The 21478-nt window shown below is 48.8% G+C and overlaps 8 protein-coding genes across 10 annotated transcripts; 4 read left to right on the top strand and 4 right to left on the bottom strand.

Moving 5' to 3' along the window:
* Positions 1 to 20: 20 nt before the first annotated feature.
* On the bottom strand, positions 21 to 2392 carry FVEG_06833 (hypothetical protein; the record flags this gene model as incomplete). The annotated part of the gene is made up of 9 exons (XM_018895259.1): positions 21 to 178; positions 230 to 882; positions 929 to 1015; positions 1060 to 1273; positions 1324 to 1580; positions 1630 to 1759; positions 1805 to 2084; positions 2134 to 2152; positions 2212 to 2392. 9 exons carry the CDS (start codon positions 2390 to 2392, stop codon positions 128 to 130), a joined length of 1872 nt encoding a protein of 623 aa, XP_018752484.1. The 3' UTR covers positions 21 to 127.
* Positions 2393 to 3340: 948 nt separating this feature from the next.
* On the top strand, positions 3341 to 4576 carry FVEG_06834 (pyruvate formate lyase activating enzyme; the record flags this gene model as incomplete). The annotated part of the gene is made up of 2 exons (XM_018895260.1): positions 3341 to 3654; positions 3789 to 4576. Exons 1-2 carry the CDS (start codon positions 3354 to 3356, stop codon positions 4574 to 4576), a joined length of 1089 nt encoding a protein of 362 aa, XP_018752485.1. The 5' UTR covers positions 3341 to 3353.
* A 624-nt stretch (positions 4577 to 5200) lies between these two features.
* FVEG_15946 (hypothetical protein) lies at positions 5201 to 6240 on the top strand (the record flags this gene model as incomplete). Its single annotated transcript, XM_018905174.1, has 1 exon — positions 5201 to 6240. The coding sequence occupies one exon, from the start codon at positions 5201 to 5203 to the stop codon at positions 6146 to 6148; it is 948 nt and encodes a 315-aa protein (XP_018752486.1). The 3' UTR covers positions 6149 to 6240.
* Positions 6241 to 6287: 47 nt separating this feature from the next.
* Positions 6288 to 7148, bottom strand: FVEG_06836 (hypothetical protein; the record flags this gene model as incomplete). Its single annotated transcript, XM_018895261.1, has 1 exon — positions 6288 to 7148. One exon carries the CDS (start codon positions 7146 to 7148, stop codon positions 6381 to 6383), a length of 768 nt encoding a protein of 255 aa, XP_018752487.1. The 3' UTR covers positions 6288 to 6380.
* A 414-nt stretch (positions 7149 to 7562) lies between these two features.
* Positions 7563 to 9370, top strand: FVEG_06837 (hypothetical protein). Of its 2 annotated transcripts, none has more exons than XM_018895263.1 (4): positions 7563 to 7759; positions 7814 to 7862; positions 7911 to 8733; positions 8787 to 9370. In XM_018895263.1, exons 1-4 carry the CDS (start codon positions 7738 to 7740, stop codon positions 8886 to 8888), a joined length of 996 nt encoding a protein of 331 aa, XP_018752489.1. In that variant the 5' UTR covers positions 7563 to 7737; the 3' UTR covers positions 8889 to 9370. The 2 variants fall into 2 exon arrangements, with proteins under 2 accessions (XP_018752489.1, XP_018752488.1); XM_018895262.1 differs by having other exon boundaries at positions 7590 to 7768; positions 8787 to 9309.
* Positions 9371 to 9379: 9 nt separating this feature from the next.
* On the bottom strand, positions 9380 to 12673 carry FVEG_15947 (hypothetical protein; the record flags this gene model as incomplete). The annotated part of the gene is made up of 11 exons (XM_018905175.1): positions 9380 to 9790; positions 9838 to 10229; positions 10281 to 10356; positions 10410 to 11103; positions 11345 to 11631; positions 11680 to 11701; positions 11764 to 11777; positions 11826 to 11940; positions 11993 to 12231; positions 12284 to 12402; positions 12455 to 12673. The coding sequence occupies 11 exons, from the start codon at positions 12671 to 12673 to the stop codon at positions 9385 to 9387; spliced, it is 2583 nt and encodes an 860-aa protein (XP_018752490.1). The 3' UTR covers positions 9380 to 9384.
* Positions 12674 to 14325: 1652 nt separating this feature from the next.
* On the bottom strand, positions 14326 to 17943 carry FVEG_06840 (hypothetical protein). 2 transcript variants are annotated; one of them, XM_018895264.1, is made up of 2 exons: positions 17779 to 17943; positions 14326 to 17713 (listed from the first exon to the last, which is right to left on the bottom strand). In XM_018895264.1, exon 2 carries the CDS (start codon positions 16652 to 16654, stop codon positions 14597 to 14599), a length of 2058 nt encoding a protein of 685 aa, XP_018752491.1. In that variant the 5' UTR covers positions 16655 to 17713; positions 17779 to 17943; the 3' UTR covers positions 14326 to 14596. The 2 variants fall into 2 exon arrangements, with proteins under 2 accessions (XP_018752491.1, XP_018752492.1); XM_018895265.1 differs by having other exon boundaries at positions 14326 to 17721; positions 17779 to 17929.
* Positions 17944 to 19626: 1683 nt separating this feature from the next.
* On the top strand, positions 19627 to 21288 carry FVEG_06841 (hypothetical protein; the record flags this gene model as incomplete). Its single annotated transcript, XM_018895266.1, has 3 exons — positions 19627 to 19644; positions 19737 to 20385; positions 20438 to 21288. The coding sequence occupies 3 exons, from the start codon at positions 19627 to 19629 to the stop codon at positions 21286 to 21288; spliced, it is 1518 nt and encodes a 505-aa protein (XP_018752493.1).
* Between the last annotated feature and the right edge of the window lie 190 nt (positions 21289 to 21478).

The raw sequence follows: 21478 nt of genomic DNA on the forward strand, positions 1-21478 counted from the left end.
CAATACTAATGTTAATAATGCATCCCTGGTAATCAGAATACCAACCATTTCTTTTGTTTGATCTATGTGCTATTTAAGGATGAGGATGTTATCAGATGGTTGCTCACGATCTGGGGGGGAAAGGAAGTCATTCTATAATACGACAATCCGGTTTGGCTGATTTGATCATGTCTGCTGCCTGTTTCAGTTGTCAATATTAGTTCGTCTCCATTAACTATTGGAATCCTACCTTCTCAGCAATGGTATAGACACTAGCTTGTAGGTTGGCTGATGGAATCAGGGGCATGATGCTGGCATCAGCAATACGCAAGTTACATGTGCCACGCACCTTGAGCTCAGGGTCAACAACTCCTCCCAACTCAAGAGGCATCATGGCAGCTGTCCCTGAATGATGTCTCTCTGTCGTAATCTTTTCCATGACATGCTTCATCAGCGTCTCATGATCTGTAGTATCAAACGCCGATTCCGCTCCAGGCATGAGTTCCTTCATTGCGTCGGTTTGGATCAGCTTTGCATTCATTTGGAGACCAAGAACGATAATCTCGCAATCGATCGGGTCGGAGCAGTATCGCAGGTCCAGCTTTGGCAGATCGAAGATTGAGGATGACGAGGGACGGACAGTGCCACGGGAGAAGGTCTTTTGAGCAGCTACAGTCAACTGCCCCTGTGAGTTGGCCATGGTCTCAAAGATTCCGGTATCATTGCTAAGTATCTGGTCTTGGAGAATCTTTTTCTGGACTTCGTAGCCCTTTTTCACAGAGTTGGAGGTATTTGAGGGAATGCCATCCCCCGAACTCTTGTTCATGAATTGTTTCCAGTCATCTGTTGCACATCGAAGACTCGGGAATGCAACTGTGTTTATGAGAGGTGCCGTCCAAGGACCTAAATCTGTCAGAAACGGGTACCTCTCTCGGCAATTTGTGCTCACCTGTTCTGTTCCGTATGTACTCCACGGCAACTTCATCATACACATCGTCGGTTATCTCACCACTCGTGAAATATGATTCATTGCGGTCTAGACCATCAGTATCCGGTATCTAATAGAAGTAAGGTACTTACAGTAGTAGTTGGCATAAACCATGGGATGGTCCTGAAGATTACACCCAACGCCAGGAAGGTCAATCTTGACAGGAATGTCGAGCGACTTGAGAACATCCGATGGCCCAATCCCCGATACCTGAAGTAAAGTGGGAGTGAAGATCGCACCAGCCGAAACAATTACCTCTCGGGTACAAGAAACTGATCTCACCTTAGACTTGTCATCTAGAGCAAACTAACATACGGATTAGTAACCACCTCATCGTTTGTATCACCTAATCGTACCTCGACTCCCATGACTCTCTGACTCGAGCTGTATGCACTGTCACTATCCAAAACAAGTTGTGTGACAGTCTGGTTGGTTGCAATATGAAGATTGTACCTCGAAGATACCGAGTTAAAGTGAGCTTCTCTGGCATCAAATCTGGTCTGGTTATCAGGGTGCATGCTCGAGGGAAGTATCATGGCCCCTGCGGCTGTCCCATTGTTCACATCACCAATGATGGGCAGGCCCAGCTCCGCAAAGCCGTCCAGAATGTTAGCTGTTCTCTAGTCAGAACACGCAAAGCTTTGACAGTTTACATGACTTACAAGATTGGTCATAGAAGTACTGAGGGTAGGAGACGTGTACTGAGCCATTGTATCCATGCTCAGCTGATTGAGGACGTATGTGAAGTTTCTCAGTGTCATGAGGCTCAACATTAAAGGTAAACTTTTCAGACTACCACAAATCAGCCTCATTCTGAAAGGCCTGTTACACACCTACCTTTTTGAAGTAGGGAAGTAGGTCATTCCAAGACCAACCCTTGTTACCCAACTTTTGCCAATCATCATAATCAGACACTGAGCCTCGGGACCAACAGAGGCCATTGAGGATGGAACTGCCGCCAACAGCCTTTCCTTGAGGGACTTCCACATTCTGATTGTTGAGATAGGTCTGGGGTTCAGTGGTCAACTCCCATTGGTATTTTTGCCCTCCACCTGACCCGATTGTGCCCGGGACAGGAAGAAGGCCTCCAGGAATCGAAAGATTTCTCGCGTCATCCCTGAGATGCGATTTGTCAGTTGAGGTCTGGTGGATTGCGAGAGACGTACAAAGGACCAGATTCGAGAACTAGGGCCTAAACTACAACACCATTAGCGAGGCTCGTCGAGTCTATCGGCATCAAGTACCTGCTGGGTTTTCGGAAAGGCGATTGGCGATGATCAGACCTGCGGTGCCACCTCCAACGATGATGTAGTCGTAGACATCGCGTAGCTGTTCATCTGCAATTTCTGGGGTTACATGAAGGCTTTCAGCCAAGGGAAGAAAGAACAGGGTTAGAAAGGCCAACCCGAAGTTTCCAAAAAGCATCTCAGGCGACCTGATGAAGAGAGGATGTTGAGTGATCCAAGACAATGCCCAAGATGATGTGAAGAGAGTTCTCTTCGGTAAACTCGCCACCTTCTCTAAATTATAGAGTAAACAAACAAGCCCAGCTTGTGAACACAGGCATTTCCAAAACTCAATCATTATGGGGATCTGCCACTGCCAGACAACCACCAGATAGAACTCATTCTGATCTTATCTCTAAGAACTACCTAGAATGGAAGTTCTAACAGGAAAGAAGTCCTAAATTAGTCCAGGATTCTTCTGTCATCCCTCATATATATCTACAATAAAGTAGGATCGTAGTAGCACGATCTCTGTATTTGGGTATAGAGCTAGTGTACCCATACTCTTGCTAAACTCGCCAGTATACCAAGGCATTCACATCACATTCCTCAATTTCTTTGGCCTTAGGAATCCTAATCTCCGGTTGCACAACCTGTCATTTGGGTTTGGTGTTCTCAGGAATTATCATCTGATGATATCTCCATGCTCACATATCTGGCAAAGTCGAGACTCTAGCGTTTGAAAAACGACAGACTTAGAGTCCTCGCCCAAATAGAAACTCGGTCATTTTTAATTTACAACCCCTGAGAGTGTTTCGCACTCCTTTGGGGTAGGTATCCTAGCGTTCCAGGTTTCTCATGCCTATGTGCATTTGATTCTTTTCTCGTCTCTCGTTATAGGGTAATCACTGGACTCAAGCTGCTTCTATACACATGGAGCATAACAAGTGCGAAACACTCTCTGATCTTACCTAACTTACTTACTTAGGTTGTATAGAAGTGTTTAGAAGCACCTTCTCTTGGAACCGGTTTGGGAGATAACTGAAAGATTGCCCATTCGTGACTGCCCTCCATCGTCTGTAGAAGCGATGACTAAGCTACCTATAAATACAACCTCCCTCAACACCAATCAAGATAAACCAAAATACGCGATATCAGCCATGATGTTGTCGCTATCAAGACGATGCGTTGTCAATGTTGCCAAAACCACTTTCGTAGCTCCCAAGATACTCAGTCGCTCTCTTCATCTTGCTCCCCCGTTCCTCCTTGACGACTATGTTCCGCGATATATGACACTCAGTTCCCGCGACGCAGCCAAGAAGCGTTCATTGGCGTATGCTCACCTTCGCAATTGTAATCTATGTCCGAGAGAATGTGGCGTAAACAGGTACGAGAAGACAGGCATGTGCCTCATCGGAGAGAAGGCGAAAGTCAATACAATCGCTCCCCATTTTGGTGAAGGTCAGTCCATCTGCTGCCCATTGCGCTTTGCTCTCGGCTCGCTGTACCTGATACTCCCTTGCATCTCAGCTCATAAGCTCTTCGTTAGCTGTGTATCATGTTCTCATATTCAACCTCTGACTAAACTCTTACAGAACCGTGCATTCAGGGGCACAATGGTAGTGGTTCCGTCTTCATGAGCGGGTGCAACATGCGTTGCATCTTTTGCCAGAATTACGATATCGCACATCAACGAAACGGGATGGACTTGACCCCCGAGGAATTAGGTGACTGGTACCTCAAGCTGCAAGAGGTTGGCAAAGTACACAATATCAACATTGTTACGCCTGAGCATGTTGTCCCGCAGGTGGCGTTGAGTATCCTCCATGCCAAGGACCATGGCCTGACAGTTCCCATCGTTTACAACACCTCAAGCTTTGACTCTCTTGCATCCCTGCAACTGATGGATGGATTGGTCGATATCTACCTTGCTGACTTTAAGGTGTGGAAGCCAAGCACCTCTAAAAGGCTACTGAAGGCCGATGATTACGCTGCAACAGCCAGAGAGAGCATTAAGGTGATGCACGCTCAGGTCGGTGACCTGTGCTTCACCGGAGACGGGATAGCAAAAAAGGGCTTGCTGATTCGCCATCTTGTTATGCCAGGCAGACAGGACGAAGGAGCCGAAATCATGAAGTTCCTCGCAGATGAAGTCTCTACAGATTGCTTCATCAATATCATGGAGCAGTATCATCCAGACGCTCATGTCGGCAAGCCAAAGCGAGAAAAGTCAGATGGTAAAGAAGAAAAGCAGGAGGTCCGATACGCAGACATCAACCGAGCTGTCGATGCCCAGGAAGTCTCCTCAGTCAGGAAAGCCGCAGAAGAGGCTGGGCTATGGCGGTTCAACGACCCGCCAGGCCACGATGGGTTTGCAATCTGATGAGAAGCAAGTCGCCTCTCATTTGACTGTTGGGTTGCACTGGAAATGAATCAAACCTTGCTATGAGGCTGTCAATCCAAGCCAACAGCGGGGGCTAACAACGCCACCTCCTGGTTCGAACAAACAATTGGCTTGGCCACCTTATTCAACTACATGGAGCGAAGGCAAACCAGATGACCTGCTGTTCTAGACCCTACGACCTCTCTTTCATGTTCCTGACTGCCAACTGAACAGCCTCCAAAAGCCAAGACTGACCAGTCTTATTGACGGCTGAAGTTGGTGACTGTTTAAAGTGTGGCCACCAGGCACGGATCCATCAGAATAACCAACGACTCTCACTAGAAGAACCTTCTTCCAAAGAATCACTAGGTCAAGCGCCGGAACTCGCTGTTTCGCTTTGTCGAGGCGAACACAGCGACAAAGCGAACAGCCCCCTCATGTACAGTGTAGCCCTCTTCGCAGTGGTCTTTGTCCACAGTGGAGAGGCAATGGAGGATGAGAGATGTGAATATCTAGTGATGATGGATACTATTTCTCTCAGAGAGAATGTTCCTTCTTTACTACTATCATTAACAAAAACTCAAAACTATCTAGATGAATAACACTTTTACAACAACTCATAGCATGGTGCAGCTACCACCAATGCATGCAAGAATCACTCCGCCTCCCGAGGAGCTAAACATTGCTATCCCCAAGCTACAAACATGCCCTATCCTCCCACCTTCACCTCAATCCCTTCCGGATACACCACACCCAGACACACCGTCAGTTTGCAGTCCTTCCTCACGAAGGAGACGCCGCCGATCTTCCAGCTCCAAAAGCCGCCCTACACCAGAGAGTGTTAAGCAACAGCCATATGCCAACTCTCATCTTATCTTTTCGCCCAGGCCTTTTGAAAATCTCTATATAGATCGAGCATATCTTATGTCTTGCCTCCAGCAGCAAGCTGCCAGAGCTGCAGATCTCATGGCACAGTATTGCGCCGTGGACGCCCAGCTTCACAACCTCGTTGGCGACAATGGTCGGCGAAAGCTGAGGAAACAGCTGGCTCTGCTGAAGTCTAAGGCCAACCAGGCCGCTGAACAGGAAAAGGCTATCTTCTCCCGTCTTGGCGAACTGTTTGTTGAAATCAGGAGCCGAGAGACCTGGGCAAAGACTCGGACTGTCGAAAGCCCTAGTGTCGCATCATCCGTCTGCTTCAGTCCCATTTCCTACGGCGTTACCACTCCTTTGACACCTCTAAGCGGCAATTCCGAGCACTTTGCCCCGATGGGGTACTTTGGCGACATGCACCAGGCCTATGAACCACCATATATTCAACAGGAGCCGACGCCATACGGTCTAGAAACCGTCGACGAGGCCGTAGAGGATATCTTTGGTCCTGAATCTAGCTGCGATAGCGCAGAGTCTGAGACCACGCCAGTAACTCCAACTGACGCTGTGACACCCTTCGTTCAGGAGAAGGACTATGGTTCTGAACTTGGAGAAGAGTTGAGTGAGGAGCTATTCGTTGCGCTTAGGGAGAGGCGGCTCAGTCTTCCCTGTCTTCATAATGCTTGGCCTGAGGTTTAGGCTCATCGTTGCACATTTGAAGGGCGTTGCCGGATAGGGCGTTAATTTTTCAAGCATCATACAAAACCACGGAACGATCATACATGCTGGTCCATAATATCAAGTTATTATCATGTCACTTACCATTAGGAGCATCATTTTGGCGTTCGATATTTAGCATGTCTTAGTGTATATACTGTGTGTTTTCTTTTTCAAATCATATCGCTGATGCACCAATTTATCCGTGAAGTTCTTAAGCAAACTCTCCAAACTGTCCGTCGTCGAATCCAAGATCTTTAGCTGATTGCTTCTGCTGCTTCACAGCATTTGCACTTGGTGGAGGTGGTAATGAGAACCCGCCTGACGAGCTTGGCCCAGCAGGTGGTGGCGGTAGCGCAAATGACTGAAGATCACCTCCAGCTCCCGAACTAGATGAGCTATCTTGTTGTTTGCGTCTACCGAACTTTGATCCGCCAAAGCTCACAGTGATGGTCTCGCCATCTTTGAGACTGTAATCTCTATGCTCCTCCTTCTCCTTCGTCGCAGCCGGTTTGCTCTGTTCGCCCTCCCAGCCTAGCGCCTTTCGCGCCTCCTGAAGCGCAATGCTCAGATCAAACGCCTCGCTTCTCTCCTCGAAACCAATTCCCAGGATAGCCTTTCGACCCTGCGGATCGCGCACTGTCACTGCAAAGAAGCGACTGCTATCGAGGACCGGCTCTACAACACCTGGAGAGGTATAAGGGGCTGCGGCGAAGAGTTGACCTGACGAAGCATCCTCCAGCACGGCGTCGACTTTGAGCTTGTTGGTTGACGACTCGGATTCGTAGGCTGTTTCGACGACGCGCAGGCGAGCAGTGAAGATATGGCGCTGGGGTTCGGCGGTCCATGTGCTGGCAGAGTAGCCCTTTGTAGAAGTGAGAGGAGGGATGTTATAGACGTGGACGGCGTTGGCGACGAAGAGGATGCGCTGGATGGCGTCGTTGGGGAGGGCAGCGCCTGTCGCGGGATCGAGGAGCTCCATTCTAAGCTATGTTTTATCGTTTGTGACTTGTAGATGCTTTCAGTGAAGTGAATTGAGTTGTTGCAGTCGAAGTGTATAAGTGTCAAAGATCAAAAGCTATAGAGAGGTCTGGAGTGAAGACGGAGAGAGAGGGGTGTAGAGATCGGAAGCGGTGGAGGGGCAGCGCGGGGCACTTTTGTTCGGGGGTTCTGCTGCAGGGTAGTCAACTCAGTGGCGACCTCGCGATATCAACAGGTTGAAGCACGTTATTGAACGATGCAACGCAACTGGTTGACTTTATTTCCAGACGAAATTAGCACTGTACTTCGATCTGAGCCGCATGTATTTGATCTGTTTCCATCGAGAAGGCTGCTTGTTACTGCACATCAGAGCTACTTGCGCTTCTCGATCACCTGGCGCAATTACAGGGGACCTCAACTGTAAACGGTCTGTAGTTAAGCAGTGCCGTCACTTTCAGCCCCGCTCCCCACTTCACCCCGCCAAACCAGCTCCGACAGATTGATTGACTCACCAAGCCCTTCAAAAATTCCAGAATAGTATCATCTCAACTCCAGATACCTACCCCCCGATATCTCACACATCCTCTATTATGGCCACGGTCGATACAACAGGTCAGCTAGGTACTCTCTACTGCCAACACCTGTCTCTCTGCTAACTTATCCAAGCCGCTACTCCGGCTGAGCAACCTCAGGCTTCTTCAACCTCAGATTTCGAGTCCGTCTCTAAACCCATCCGCTTCTCACTCCTCTAACAACCTACCAGTATCGTCGAAACTTACCGCGGCCTTCTTGCATCAGACCCATACCTCACCAAGCCCGTCGCCGCCATCGAGTCCCTAATCGCTCTTCTCAACGCCCACCCTTCCACCACCGTTTTCGAGATCCTCGACACCGTCAAAGCGCACTCCGATCGCCTCAAAGCCTCCGTTGCGAACCCCGTACCCCTTTCCGCCGGAACCGATCTCTTTCTTCAGTACCTCGTCTCGTCGCTGCGTCAACAGGATGGCAGCTTCGAGGCCGTGAGGCAACATCTTCTCCGAAACGGACGCCTATTTGCCCAGCGTGCTAATGCCGCGCGAGAAGGCATTGCAGACGCAGGATGGAGGCTGATTCACGAGGGTCAATGTATTCTCACACACGGTGCTTCGCGATCAGTTGTTGGAATTCTGGAGCGTGCGGTGCAGAACCTCGGTGCCGCCAAGTTCAAGGTTATTTATGTGCGAGAGGAAACCCGCGTTGAGGAGAGTGATCGCATAGTGCGCGAGCTCCGCTCAAAGGGTATTCCTGTCGCTGAGATCGCAGAGGCTTCAGTGGCTTATGTCATGGGCCTCCTGCGCCAGGTCGATATGGTGATTGTGGGTGCTGAAGCTGTCACTTCCAATGGCGGTATCATCTCCCGAATGGGTACTCTTCAGCTTTCTAAGCTGGCTGCTCAAGCTGGTCTACCGTTCTACGTTGCTGCCGAGACACACAAGTTTGCGCGCAAGTTTGTCATGGATCAACGGGATATTGGCTTTAAGCAGGAAATCCTGGATTTCAGTGTTGATAACAAGAGTAAGGATATAGTCGATGCTGTCGATTTTACTGTACGTGGGCCCCAAATTATAACTCTCGATCAAGTTGCTAACAAGTTAAATAGCCCCCCGACCTCATTTCCAAGCTCATCACTGAGAATGGGATTAAGCTTCCTGGCTATGTGTTTGAGCAACTTCTCGATATCTATGGTAGTCTCAACGGTTGAGAGAAACGTACAAAGCACTGGCAGCGCCGCGCCTATTCTATTGTTAGAGCCAGAATGCTGTGTTTTCACCCATACCTCATTCTTTGGAACGATTGTGCTATTCTCAAGAGCCATAACAAAATATGAGCCCATGACGGTTCTGGGACAGGATGAAAGACCCTTAACATGGCTGATTTCACGAGTGTCGCCCTGAAATTTGGAACGGATACACATAGCGGTTGGTATCCGAAAGTCATGACGTTGCAAGAGACAACATTTGCTATCATCACAGAGTAGCTGGTTTCGGTATGGAGTTCAAAAACACAGGAGTAAATAGAGATGGTCATGATAATACATTTGCTTTCTCAGGGAGTGACTGCCCTCCTTCAGATTCCTCTCGTAGCAATCTGGGCTCATATAAATGATCAAACTCCGGCAGTTCATAATCCATCCCAACGGCTCGTTTATAATATGAAACCAATCGTATATATAGGAACAACTGCTTTGGTCTAGATGCTTAAACATCTCGAACCAATCTGGCTCCCACCCATGCGTAGGGATAGTTCCTCTGGTACCAGTTGACGAAACTAGCTCGCCCTGCAATGCGTGGGTGTGTGGCCCACGAACCACCCAAGACGACGTTATGCTTGCCGTCAAAGAAGTCGGTCGTGTAGAGAGGATAGAGCGACATGGGCTCAAAACCCTCATGTCGCTCAAGTGGCGAGCTCGTCCATTCCCAGACGCCGCCCATCTCAGACTGGCCCGCAAGCTTGTTGCCCCGGGAGGTGACTGGCATAGGATGCCAGTGACGGAAACCAACATTGGCTCCCGTAAGGTCAAAGAATAGCTCGGAAGAGCCATCCCCGACCAAAGCGGAGGAGCTGGATGGCGGGGTCTCTTCAACGCCGTCGTTGACAAGGTGACTGTCACGTATTAGTCTCGAAAGAATATATGAGTTCGATGGACTTACCCATTAACTGCAGGGACCGTCTTTGATAAGGTGCGCTCGGCCTCGGCTCTCTTCTGCTTGTTAACATGCGCATAGATGCTCTTAGCTTCTTCGAATGTTGGAATTCGGCCACCCATCCATGCTGCACAACCAGCGAGCTCGTCGTAAGAAGCAAAAACAGGCCAATCAAGAGCGTACTTGAGAGGAACTAGACCATACACCGTCCGGACAAACTTATCCTGGATGAATGAATCCGGGACCTGGCTTGCGTGGTGGCCATTTCCATTAGAGTAACCATTCGAATTTCCATTGGCATGACTGCCGTTAGTGGCGCCATTTGTGTGAGTGTTCGCAATCGAGAACCATGAGGCTGGGGTATGCTCGATCTTGGAGTTGTACAAATATTGGGCATACTGTGACTTTAATTAGGACCAGAAGACACCTCGACGAGGAAATATACATACCTCTTCATTTGTGATAGCTCTGCCCTGAGCTTGGAAGGCATGGACTTTTGTCTGTCGCGCGGGCTTCTCATTGTCCCTGTTCGGTAAAGTTAGTCACGATTTACCTCTAAGCTTACGATTCAGACTTACCAGCCAAAATGGCGCGAATTATCAGTACTATCCTCGGGGTCGTCCATTCCCAGAGTGATGGCCTGCTCAGGTACATCAAACCATTGGTTAGGAACCCTGGCTTCATATGCTTGCTGAGCCAGTTTTGCAAAATCAGGCTGTACCGTATGTGGAGGTGGAAGCGTTCTGTCACTCTGGAGCATCATATAGAGCAGGGTCTCAATATGCATCAGCTCATGCTCAAAACCAACCCATATAGCTCGACCAATGTCCCGAGGAATCTTTTCTTGGCCATTTTTGTATAGTTTCTGAAGACGAGATCTGACCCTGTCTTGGTAGGTCATGATCTCCCGAACTGATGGCCATTCATCAGGGATTTCAGAGTGAGTATGGCAGTGCTCAGGATTGTCCACATCAGGGTCAATACCTCGCTCAAAGATCGAGTAGTAGGCTGCAGGTTCAGTCGGGCCACTGCCAGTGGTTTTGGTCAACTGGATATCGAGGAAGGTCGGGATATGGCCAAGGTAGAAAATGCATGCATTTCGCAGCTTGATTGGCTTCTCCTGGAGCTCCTCATCCGGCATCATATCCTTGGTTACTACATCCCAGGCTTCCCAGAGTGCTTTCCAGTCCTGGACCGTTGGCAGTGGCTCTGCGGCGTAGAGGGAAGGGATCAGGCTGAACGGCATACTGGACTTTTGCAGGAAATGGAGGCCTAAACAATTGTTAGTCTCGTGTCACCAGATTCCCTGTATTCTCGATATAACTTCAGCTCGGAGCATGTACCCCCACGTCATATGGGTCCGCTCCCGAGTTTGGACTCATGCTACCGGCTCAGCTGGAAAGGGAAACCCTCCTTTGGTACGATTCGCGGGGTAATCCGGGGATGCATGACCCAAAGGACCTCTGATCGCGTGTTTTGGGTGGGACATGTATCATAAGAGAATGTGACCTACCATACTCATCTCCCCGGCTCCATTGACCCATCTCGGTCAAGCCTGCAAGTTTCCAGAGCTTGTCCTTCTCTGCCTCGGAATATTTGAGGCTTTGTTCGATTTCTATGCGCTCGTGAGGCAAAACTCTCGATCCCAGAGCATCCGTTGGCCGAGTGGGAGAAAGGAAGGCCTGGTGTCGTCCACCTTCAACGTCATAGACATACTCACCGATGACCCTCCACTCATCCGTGTTGAAGGCCTCTTCACCAAGGATCTCATTGGCGTTTTGAAGACCATTCAGAATGAATCTACATGATGTCAGTTTCCGGTCAACCAGACAGAGCCAATCAGCTTACTGATGGGTTACCCCCTTGGAGTCTGTATTAGAGAACTGCGGCATCAATATCGAATTGTGTGTCCAGCGTTGAATTGCAACGTACCGTTGTATGCGTGACTATACATACGTTAGTATTGCTTACAACAAGCAACATCGTTGACTTACTAGACCTGCGCCGGGTTGCTGCAAGAGTCTACAGCAACGATCATGGAATCAGATGGTGTGAGTACTTCTGCAAATCCTCCCAAGAAATCAGCTGCGCCGTCTCGGGTGAAGTTGCCTGTAATTCTCACGTTAGCACCTTGAAACTTGATCGACCGGTGTAAACGCACCAATACTGGAGCCGAGGTGGATAATGCACTTTGAACGGCTCGTGAGAGAAGGATGCTTGAGCCATTCCCTCCCATCATCGTATGTACCATGAAGGCCGTGGCATGAGACATATTTGAAGTCAGGAACCTGAGCCAGAGTACGTTCAAGCTCTTTGAGAGATAAGTCGAGAGCAAAATACTGAATGGGCTTTTTAAGCTCCTCGAATGCCTGTAGAAGGAGACAGACCTTGCGGAGGTTTCTTTCTCATAATCAGTCAATGATGTCTAAAATCATGGGGAAAATTGACAAACCCGCTTCCCAGCTCAATCACCATGGAACCCTCTGGGATCTGACTGGCGATCTCCGTAGAGGACTTCTTCAGGATCTCAATCTCATAGTTTGTCAAGTAATACTCATCCAGATACGTGATCTGGAGTAGTATGAGTAACAGCAAAGGGGATCTCTCAACAGAATCAACATACGTCCTCGAATATCTGTAGCCCCTTCTCGTTGTATAGAAGAAGGGTTGGAAGCTTCCTTGGGCCCTCGTCAGGGTTGAACATTGAAGCAATTTCTTCTTTCAGGTTGATTTCGACATGTTCACCACGGATATCAATAATACTGGGCAAAGCTGACGATGGCTTGGCTGGCGTCGGCTTCACCCTTTGAGGGGTAGCTGAAGCCATTGTGATGGAAGGCATTGCAAAGCAAACACAGATTTAACAAACAAAATATGGCTTCAGGTGGGAATATGATGCTTGATAGAAGCGGACGGTCGGGGTATATATGGTTTATAAGCTGCAACAAGAATCGTCTCAAAGGGCGTGGCTCTTGTTAATAGTCCTCCCACCATCTCAATAGCTCCAAGGTACCTGAGCACTTTGGCCTCCTCAGTGGAGAATAGCTCGGAAGACTCCTCATGGCTTGATCGAACCGCCCGGTCAGGATATCCAAGCAACGCGGGGTATGGTACACTATTCTTAGTTCAGCGAATCGTCATAACATCGAACGGTCTAACGATGAGACTTTGCGCCAGGAACCACGGTCCACTTGGATCGCAAGGGGAAGCCGGCTGTGCCTCAAAGAGAGCAAATGGCCGTCCTAATACAAGCTTCGGCGCGGCGGATGTAAGCTACGTATGTACTGACGACCTGCTGCCTTCTCCATATGAACGATTCTGAAATAAGTTTGTCATGGCATGCATTCTCAAACTGGGAGACATCAGCACTTGTGGAGCGAGAGTGGGAGAGAGATGAGGAACTGGCAAATCAATCACGAGAGTCAAGCCCCACGCCCCACGCGCGTGGGAGCGTGATGTCGATGTGGAAGCTCACCAGGGCAAGTCTGAGCTTGAGCTTTGATGAACCGAGAGGCGATCGCTCTGTAAAAGAAAGTGTTCGTACCAGACGTTCTAGTCGATATTGGGGCTTTAAGTATCTATCAATGTTGCTCATCGCCTTGCATGGTGTTTCGGAACTTCAGCCTTATGTTGCGTGATCTGAGAGCTTACCCCAGATGTTTTGAAGCAACGGAGATCCGTACCTTAGCTGTCTCTGCTCAGCCAAGGTACCTTTACCTGCCCCAACTCGACTCCCTGCAGAGCCTCGGTACAGGTTTGCTTTTGAGCCGCAGGGAGCAAAGTACTGTACATACGCGAGCCCTGCCTCGTAAACCGGTTTGCACGGGTCATCGACTTGTCCGTTGTCGATTGTACATGGAACGGGATTCGCTCATATCTCGATAAGATGGGACTTATTGAAGCTGGTTTGTGAGGGACCCCGCGAAGCTGCCGCAGATGCCAGCTCTAGGCCCCTCTTGGTAGCTGGGCTGCCCACTAGGACAGCTGGATTTGGAAGCAGCAGACAAGGGGTGAGCACTAGGCGCAGTGACTTGCATTTACCAGTCATGGCGATCCATTTGGTGACTTGATCCGGACGTCATGCTATAAGTAAGCGGGCTCATCAAAGCTTTGCTGTCGTGTAACATTGAAGCGTCGGAAATGATGAGTGATCAGTATTGCCGAATTGAAAACCGCACGACCGCCATATTTCTCAGCAGTAACGTCAGTTGCGTACTGAGCCTATGCGATTCGGGCCGGTATGTCAATATCTGTTTGTGACAAGATTCCACATCATAACGATCCAAGCATGCATGCAAGTCTGTCAATGGTGTTGAGAGTGGAGAGAAGAAAAGAAAAGGGTTCCATTGATTATTAAGAATCGGCTGACTGAGGCGTAGGTAGATTCGTTCTTGGAAAGTCTGAGGTAGCCAACCTGGAAGGAACAGGGAAGGAACATGTTGGCAGACTTAGGTTACGCTTGCCTGATGTCGAGATGCTTCCTGCCTCTGCCTCTGCCTCTGCCTCTGCCTCTGCCTCACTCTCAACGCTCCAGAACCTTGATCCCAAGCTTCACTGCGAAAAACTCGCTTTCTCGTTGCGCAAGGGTATATACATAACATGCCAGATGGTAAAAGATCAATGCGACTCCTGCTAGGCAGTCTAGCTGAAATGCTACCTAATGTCCATGCCATAACCTCTACCCTATTCCGGCCGTCAGTTCATTATACATGTATGTATTCGCCGTATAGAAATACCAAACAGAACTCCAAAACCGAGCTTCTGTCTATTGCGAAAAGGCAACTCTCAAAGAACCTGCACCCGAGAAGCCTTCCAAATCATTCAGTATCCGACTCATCCTTCCCGACTCCAAGGTCTCAATATTGCCCAATACGAGCTTCGGTGTGTCCACTGCTAAAAGTCCTTCATCAATCCCAGGCAGCGAGAGTTGGCTCTTTGACGTTGATGAGTTGGGCTTGGAGCGTTCTTCCAGCGTGGGCCAGGGCGAGTTTCTCATCTTCGGAGACACTGACCTAGGACTTGAACTTTTGCGATGCATATCGAATTCTCCTCCTCGCTGTTTATCTTGCGATCCTGTCTGGTTGAACTCACTCCCGTGGCCAACTCCGCCAAACCTAAGACTCAGCGATCCCTGCATCGAGTTCTTTGCTTGTGTAAAACATCGGTCTACCGCCTCAAAGTTATCCAGGCATCTTTGCGCGCTGGGTAAGTAAGTTGCAGCTCTTCGTAATGCCTGACATGCTGTCCCAGCCTGCCCCTGTTCGAGTATACTCAAATTCTCTCCCATATGAGGACTCTCAGCCTGTTCACTCCCCAATCGATGGCTCGCATCCATCTGTGGGAAGTGGTGAACGTATATAGACATGAACCCGGCGAGCCAGATGGAGAATATCGACAGCGAGGACAAAGGCAGCTTTTCTTTGCTGAGGCCAACCAAATCGATGATGTTGCGAGATGACTGAAAGACGTCTTGTGCGCTATCTTCCCAGAACCGATCTGGCGCAAAGTTGAGTATAGTTTGGTTGACTACGGGGGATCCATGAGGCCCGGCGCATCGCAGGGGTAGAAACGGAAGATATTCTCGGTTGAGAACAATATGACAAACTGAGGCCAGCATATGCAGCGACACATAGGTGTTGGTAGCCTGGTGATTATCATGTCGGTAGTAATTCTGTCGAGATAGTGTGAAGGTGTCTGGGAGATCTCTGTCGAACGCAATCATCTTCTCTCGTAACTTGTAGAAAGTCGATTTAGGGTCCCATGGAGGATGTGCTTCTTGTGATCGGCCACCCATCGAGCTGTATTTCGAAATCTCGCCCCATATCTCAATCAGCTTGACAAATCGGCTTAACGTGCTATCATCGTTGATCTTTTGCTGATTTGATCCTTCGTGTGGTTGCAATAGTCCAGTGTAGACTTGAAGAGACAGATCAAAGGCCATTTCAGAACATGGCAACTGGATCGACATGCTCTCAACTGCAATGCTTAGCGGTCGCTCGCCCCCACAGCTCATCAAACGATCTAGAATGAAGCAGCTGTACATCGTCCGTCTCCGCGTCTCTCTTATTATCGCAATCTCTGGCGATTTCCTCTCGAATCGGTTTGTGTCGGGTGCTTGGTTTTCCAGTATAGCCATTCGTCGGTCATCTTGCTCTAGCCTCATCAGCTTAGCCATGCGAATGGCTATTCCAAGACACATCCAAGCACTGGAGTTATTCTCTTGGCTGCACTCGAATAACCCAAGCATCAGGAAAGATTGTACTCTTTCGACCGTGAGAGTATCCATGACTGTCCTGAGGGGGCCCAGAGCTGTTGTGAGTGCAGTAGCGAAGAAATTCGAGGCGTGTAACGGTCCAGGCTTGGGTTTTGAGGCGGACGATCGGTTATTTGCGCCATGTTGATTTGGTAAATGCGTCACATACCGTACCAAATCGGGATGAAAACGTACTGTAAGCATCAGGATACCAAGCAAGACCAAGTTCAGCTCTGATGAGTCCTCTTTCCCTTGACCTGATCCACTGCTCATCTTCTCCTTGAGAGATGGCAAGTGAAGGAAGGGTAACTCTGTGGCATAGTGTAGTTTGTAAATGTTGAGCAACTGATCCCATAGTTCCGTCGTTAAAAAGGGGTATGCGAGAACTTCGGCTGCGTATACGGCTGATCTTTCACTGCCCCATTTTGACACATCATCTGCTTTCCTCGTTCTTTTCTTCTCCTGTTGTGGCTCCTTCTCGAGCTTCCCTGTTGTAGGGGAGTTATTTCGTTTTGGTGGTGGTGGAACTGCTTCTGGATATTGGCACTGATGTCCTCCTTTAACACACATGTCGCACGGGCTATTGCCTCCATCATTATCACACTTGATCTTCGATCTTCGGCATCTCAGACAAGCAATGCTAGATCGAATAGGTTGTTTTATTCGTGATCCCCTCCTTCCAGCTTTCTCATCAGAGGTGGCTGGTGTGAGCCGACCAGCAGAGTTATCCTCACCGGCATCAGGTCTAGAATGCTCGTCGTATTGAGCATGCCAGATTGACGCCGGTGACGTGCCCTCTTGGGCCGAGGATAATTCTTCGAGTTTCCTTTTTGAGGTTGTTGAAGCCTTTGGAGATGCGTTGGATCCTTTGTCACCTTCTGGGTCTGTAGGCGAGAGTATAGACTGAATGCGGAGCTGAGAAGCTATTTTGCCGATTTTGGTGCTCTTACAGAGCTGTCTTTGTGGTGAAGATTTGATCAGAGACTTGAAGACCTCTTTTTAGAAGTCAATGAAGATGGTTATTTGAGCAAAAGTTCCGAGAAGAAATAATATTTCAAGAAAGCGTCAACTTCCCTGGAGATTCCACATACCAAAGCAAGAACTGGTAAGTCGACATTTGAATAGGCTACAATAGTACTTATGTAAAACTAAGCCTAGGGAACTACTGATCTAACAAGGATCACAAGCTACATATAGAAAAGGAAGACGAAATGAGATCCCCGGGCCGACTTTCATATTGTCAAGCCGACTTATGAGATCCCATCATCGGTCCACGCACCCGGCTAACTAGTCCTAGCATGGTAATATCGAGACCGGAAGTGCATAAATCTGGGCAAAGTGACAGCCGAGAAGCTACTAGACAAGGTATCATGGATCCATTCCTGCTCTCACTGTTGCTGGAGATGTAGTCTGAGGGCGCCGAAACAGGACTTTTGACGGAAATATGTCCATCCAAAGGCGCTGGTCACGCTAGGAAAGCAGGGAAAATTAAATTAGTGTGTCAATTTCGAGTGTCTGTCTGTAGCCGTAAATTCGAGTTTGGCATTTCTGTGGCAGAGCCTCAAGGATCGCGCAACTTTAAACGACGCTCAAGACGAGCTTATAAGTAACGAAAGACACATTGACAGTCTAAGTCACTTTGTATCATCAGTCTGTTAGCAGTTGAGTTCCTCATTGTGTTCCTGATAGCTGACTTATGCGTTTCTGCGCAACTCTTCCGACATATGTCGTTGGAATTGCTTGGGAACAAGATTTATCCAATGGGTAACTGCTTTTTGAGTCAAATCGCCGCCGGGGTCCTTGGAGGTTTAGGACTCTAGGTACGCCGAAGTGGGAACTATATGGGGTTGAAGATATGGAGAATATATCGCTACGTAATGATGGGGTAAAACAACATGATAAAAGAGGCGAAAGTGCGTTGTGGGTTTGTTTTTCAAGACGCCGCCGGCCGTCGTCTTAGGCTGAGTGGGGGTCTCTTCACGATGTTGAATTGAAGTGGATGAGCCTCAATTCTCAGTTGACAGTTCCTAGATGCTGCTACAATATTTTACAAGTTGATGGATATTTGAGATCAACAATCACTTCTATTGCTATATAGATATCTACCAGATCATGCGTGTAGTTAATAAGCTGGAAATATAAAATGAATGTAGAAGGGCAAATGAATTTACATCCAATATGAATGAGTGCTGGATCGGATTAGCCCCCGTAGCTTCGGCCGAGTCATAGCGTGATGACCGTAACTGGCAACTGAAATGAGAGCAGCAATTTATTACCAATTTATATCCAACTACAAGACGCTCCAGACATTTAAACGTGATCTTGGGAATCCATAAGGAACCCTATTATCAAAAGACATCGACAGCTGAAAAAGTCGGGAATAAGTTTATGGGGGTTAGATGGGGACGCGAGACAGACTCGAGTTGTGGGCACAGAGACGGAGACGGGTTGAAGTAGGTCAAAGGAGAACAGGATTCCGATTCTAGTGAGAACAAAAATAAAGAGACAAGCTTATCATCATTTAGGAACAATTTAGCACGTCTTTGACCTAGTATTTTTTGTAAGGGTAGGACTGGTTGGTTAGGTACCTAGCAAATACTGTACGTACATACACAAGATGGACGTTGCCTCTCAAAGTCAAACACTCGGTTCATCATAATCCGGAAAATGCGCCTCAATATTTGCGTGGCCATTTTTTAATTGTTGAACGACAAAAGAGCTGAGCTGCCTCCCAAAGAACTCCTGAATGAATGTCACTGCCAATTGCCGACTGCCATCAAGATCCATGCCCCGTTACAACGCCAAGGTGGACTGACCTCCAGGGGAGCCTGGACCCTCTGAAGCCAAAAGCCAGGGACTTTAAGCTTAAGTGCTTCGCCCATGTGCACACGCAATCGAACCTCCAAGTTGTCTTTTGATCCCATCATGAGACGACAGTTTCTTACCCCAACAAAGAAAATAACCTCTTTCATGTGTCTGCTAGGCTCAAAATCAACTCAGAATGGCCCTGACCTAGAACAATGTCACTCCCCTTGAGTGGCGACGCCGCAATACCAGGATCATTTGCTCCCCCCAACCAATGAATGACGTCGATCGCCTCAAGAGGCCTCACAGCTTGTGAGTAGGTAGAGCTTCTCAGTTCTCACCGCACGAATTTAAGCGCCGACAGACGCCCACCCTCTTTGATGAGGATGCGCTAGATCACACAGCTCTTCAAATCAAGCTCCTGCAACAGCCGCCCAAGTCATAGCTCTGTTGCATTGCATTGACGCGCATCGCGCTTGTCTTGAATTGTCTGTCTGTGTTTCTTGCTGGTGGATCGAATGATACTGCTGCTGCTGCTGTTGTCATAAACCTGAACCAACCTGAACCCGACCCCTCCATCACGTCTTGCGACTTTCCAGGTTCCAGGATTTCAACAACTCTCCCCTTTTCTCATCTTCCACTCGTTATCCTAAACCTATTCCTCTTTTTGTATTGCATAATACCAAGATTGTATCTTTTTTCCCCTCCATACATACCAAGACCAGATAATCGCAAACATGTCTTCCGGGCATAATGTAAGTCCAAAAATACACCTCAGGCGCATCATGGCACGCCCATGACGTTCTACCTTTGCCGCCACTTATGATACTGACAAAATCTCGAATAGGATCCGAAGCTCCTCTACGCTGTAGAGGGCATCAACGCCTATCACATTTCCAATGGCAAAGAGCAGTCCCTCACTCCCTCAGGACCCCAGACCCTGTCCCTCCTCATGGTTCCGACCTCATCTGGCTTTGTCGAACCTTCAGGCAGTGGCTCTGATGGCGAGGAGGACTTCTACCTGCACCTTCACCTGCCTCCTGAGCTCGACCTCCCTCTCCCCGCTACCACCCAGATCTACCACCAACCACCTACGAGCTATTTGATTCCTCGCTGGGATCTCGGCCCCGATAGCGGCGCTTTCACCAGGATCGAATTCCCTCCCACAAACTCCAGGTCGGGTGTTCAGGAAGATGTCGATACTTTCGAGACCATTCTTGCCCAATGCACCGCTTTCCTTGAAAGAGCAGCCCCTCCTCAGCCCCCAAGACCCTCCGAGAAGGCCCAAGCCAAGGCGCGCGAAGCAGCTGGCGAGCAACTCCCGGCTTACAACCCGGCTGACTATAACCCCGGAGAAGGATATGTCCAGGGGAGCCATAGCTCACATACTGGAGGCAGGATTGTTCTCATCGATGAGGAAGACGGCAGTGTCCTTGGAGAGTTGACCGATAGCTACCAAGTGGTGGAAGACAGCAAAATCAAACCCGGTTCCAAAGGTATGTACTGCAGAATTGATGGCCATGCTTGGGGTTGCTAACATTAGTGCAGAACCTGTCGAGATTGCTCTTCCTACAGATGGTGGCCAAAACATTTCTGTGCAGCCTGTGTCGCAGCCATGGGCTGAGATGGACATGCACCCTGCCTATAAAAAGTCAACAATTGTGAACAGTGCAAGTAAGGCATCTCGCCTTATTGTTACAACTTCCGATGTTGTCTCTAGAACCCTTCAGAGCCAAGCCGACAACTTCACAAAGAACACAAAGCCCCTCGCCAAGCCTGTGACTTTTGCGCCTACAACACATGCGCATATTCGCCGAATCAACAACTTCTCTAACAAAGCAGCCACATTTTCGGCTAGCACAGTGGGCACTATCGGCAACATGGCACAGAACCTGGGTGCAACCGTCACGCGTCGCAAAGATGGTAGAGCCAGAGGTTATGACAAGGACGGTAATGCGATCGATACCTATAAGCCAGGTGTTCTGAACAAGAGCTTGATGGCCTTCAATACTGTCGTTGATGGAATTGAGCAAGCCGGCCGCAATCTCCTCACTGGCACATCATCCAGCGTGACAACCGTTGTCGGCCACCGATGGGGTGAGGAGGCTGGCGAGTTGTCCCGCAACCTTGGCGGCGGTGTTAAGAATGTGGGACTTGTCTACATTGATGTGACGGGTGTATCGCGACGTGCCATCCTCAAGAGTGTTGCTAAGGGCATGGTGGTTGGCAAGGTCAAGGGAGGTGGTGAGATCATCGTGGGAGGCACCGATAACAACAACCCTAACTTCGAGACAAGAGAGGGCAATGGTCAGGGCTCACACAACACATATGGCGATAATGTGAGCATCGCCAGTGGATATGATCCTAATGGTAAGAAGCCTGCTAAGGGACATTACTGAGGGGTGTCGATATCGGAATAGCGAAGACTTGTGACGTGATATGGCGTGGTCTATTTGAACATTTTGCTAGGCGGTAATGCGAATCGATCATTTATTAGGTAGTTCTTAAAAGATGCGATATTTGAGCAGAAACCTTTCAATTGAGCGACAAACAGTGTTAGAAATGAGGCTTGAATTCTGGTGTCAGTGA

The sequence above is a fragment of the Fusarium verticillioides genome, chromosome 7 (genome assembly GCF_000149555.1).
Source record: "Fusarium verticillioides 7600 chromosome 7, whole genome shotgun sequence".
In the NCBI taxonomy this organism is placed as follows: Eukaryota; Fungi; Ascomycota; class Sordariomycetes; order Hypocreales; family Nectriaceae; genus Fusarium; species Fusarium verticillioides.

Coding starts and splice junctions, on each gene's coding strand:
- FVEG_06837 (XM_018895262.1), top strand. CDS start 7,738: ATGGCCACGGTCGATACAACAGGTCAGCTAG. Junction 7,769..7,813: donor CGATACAACAGGTCAGCTAG/GTACTCTCTACT, acceptor AACTTATCCAAG/CCGCTACTCCGGCTGAGCAA. Junction 7,863..7,910: donor TCTTCAACCTCAGATTTCGA/GTCCGTCTCTAA, acceptor ACAACCTACCAG/TATCGTCGAAACTTACCGCG.
- FVEG_06840 (XM_018895264.1), bottom strand. CDS start 16,654: ATGTGTGTTAAAGGAGGACATCAGTGCCAATATCCAGAAGCAGTTCCA.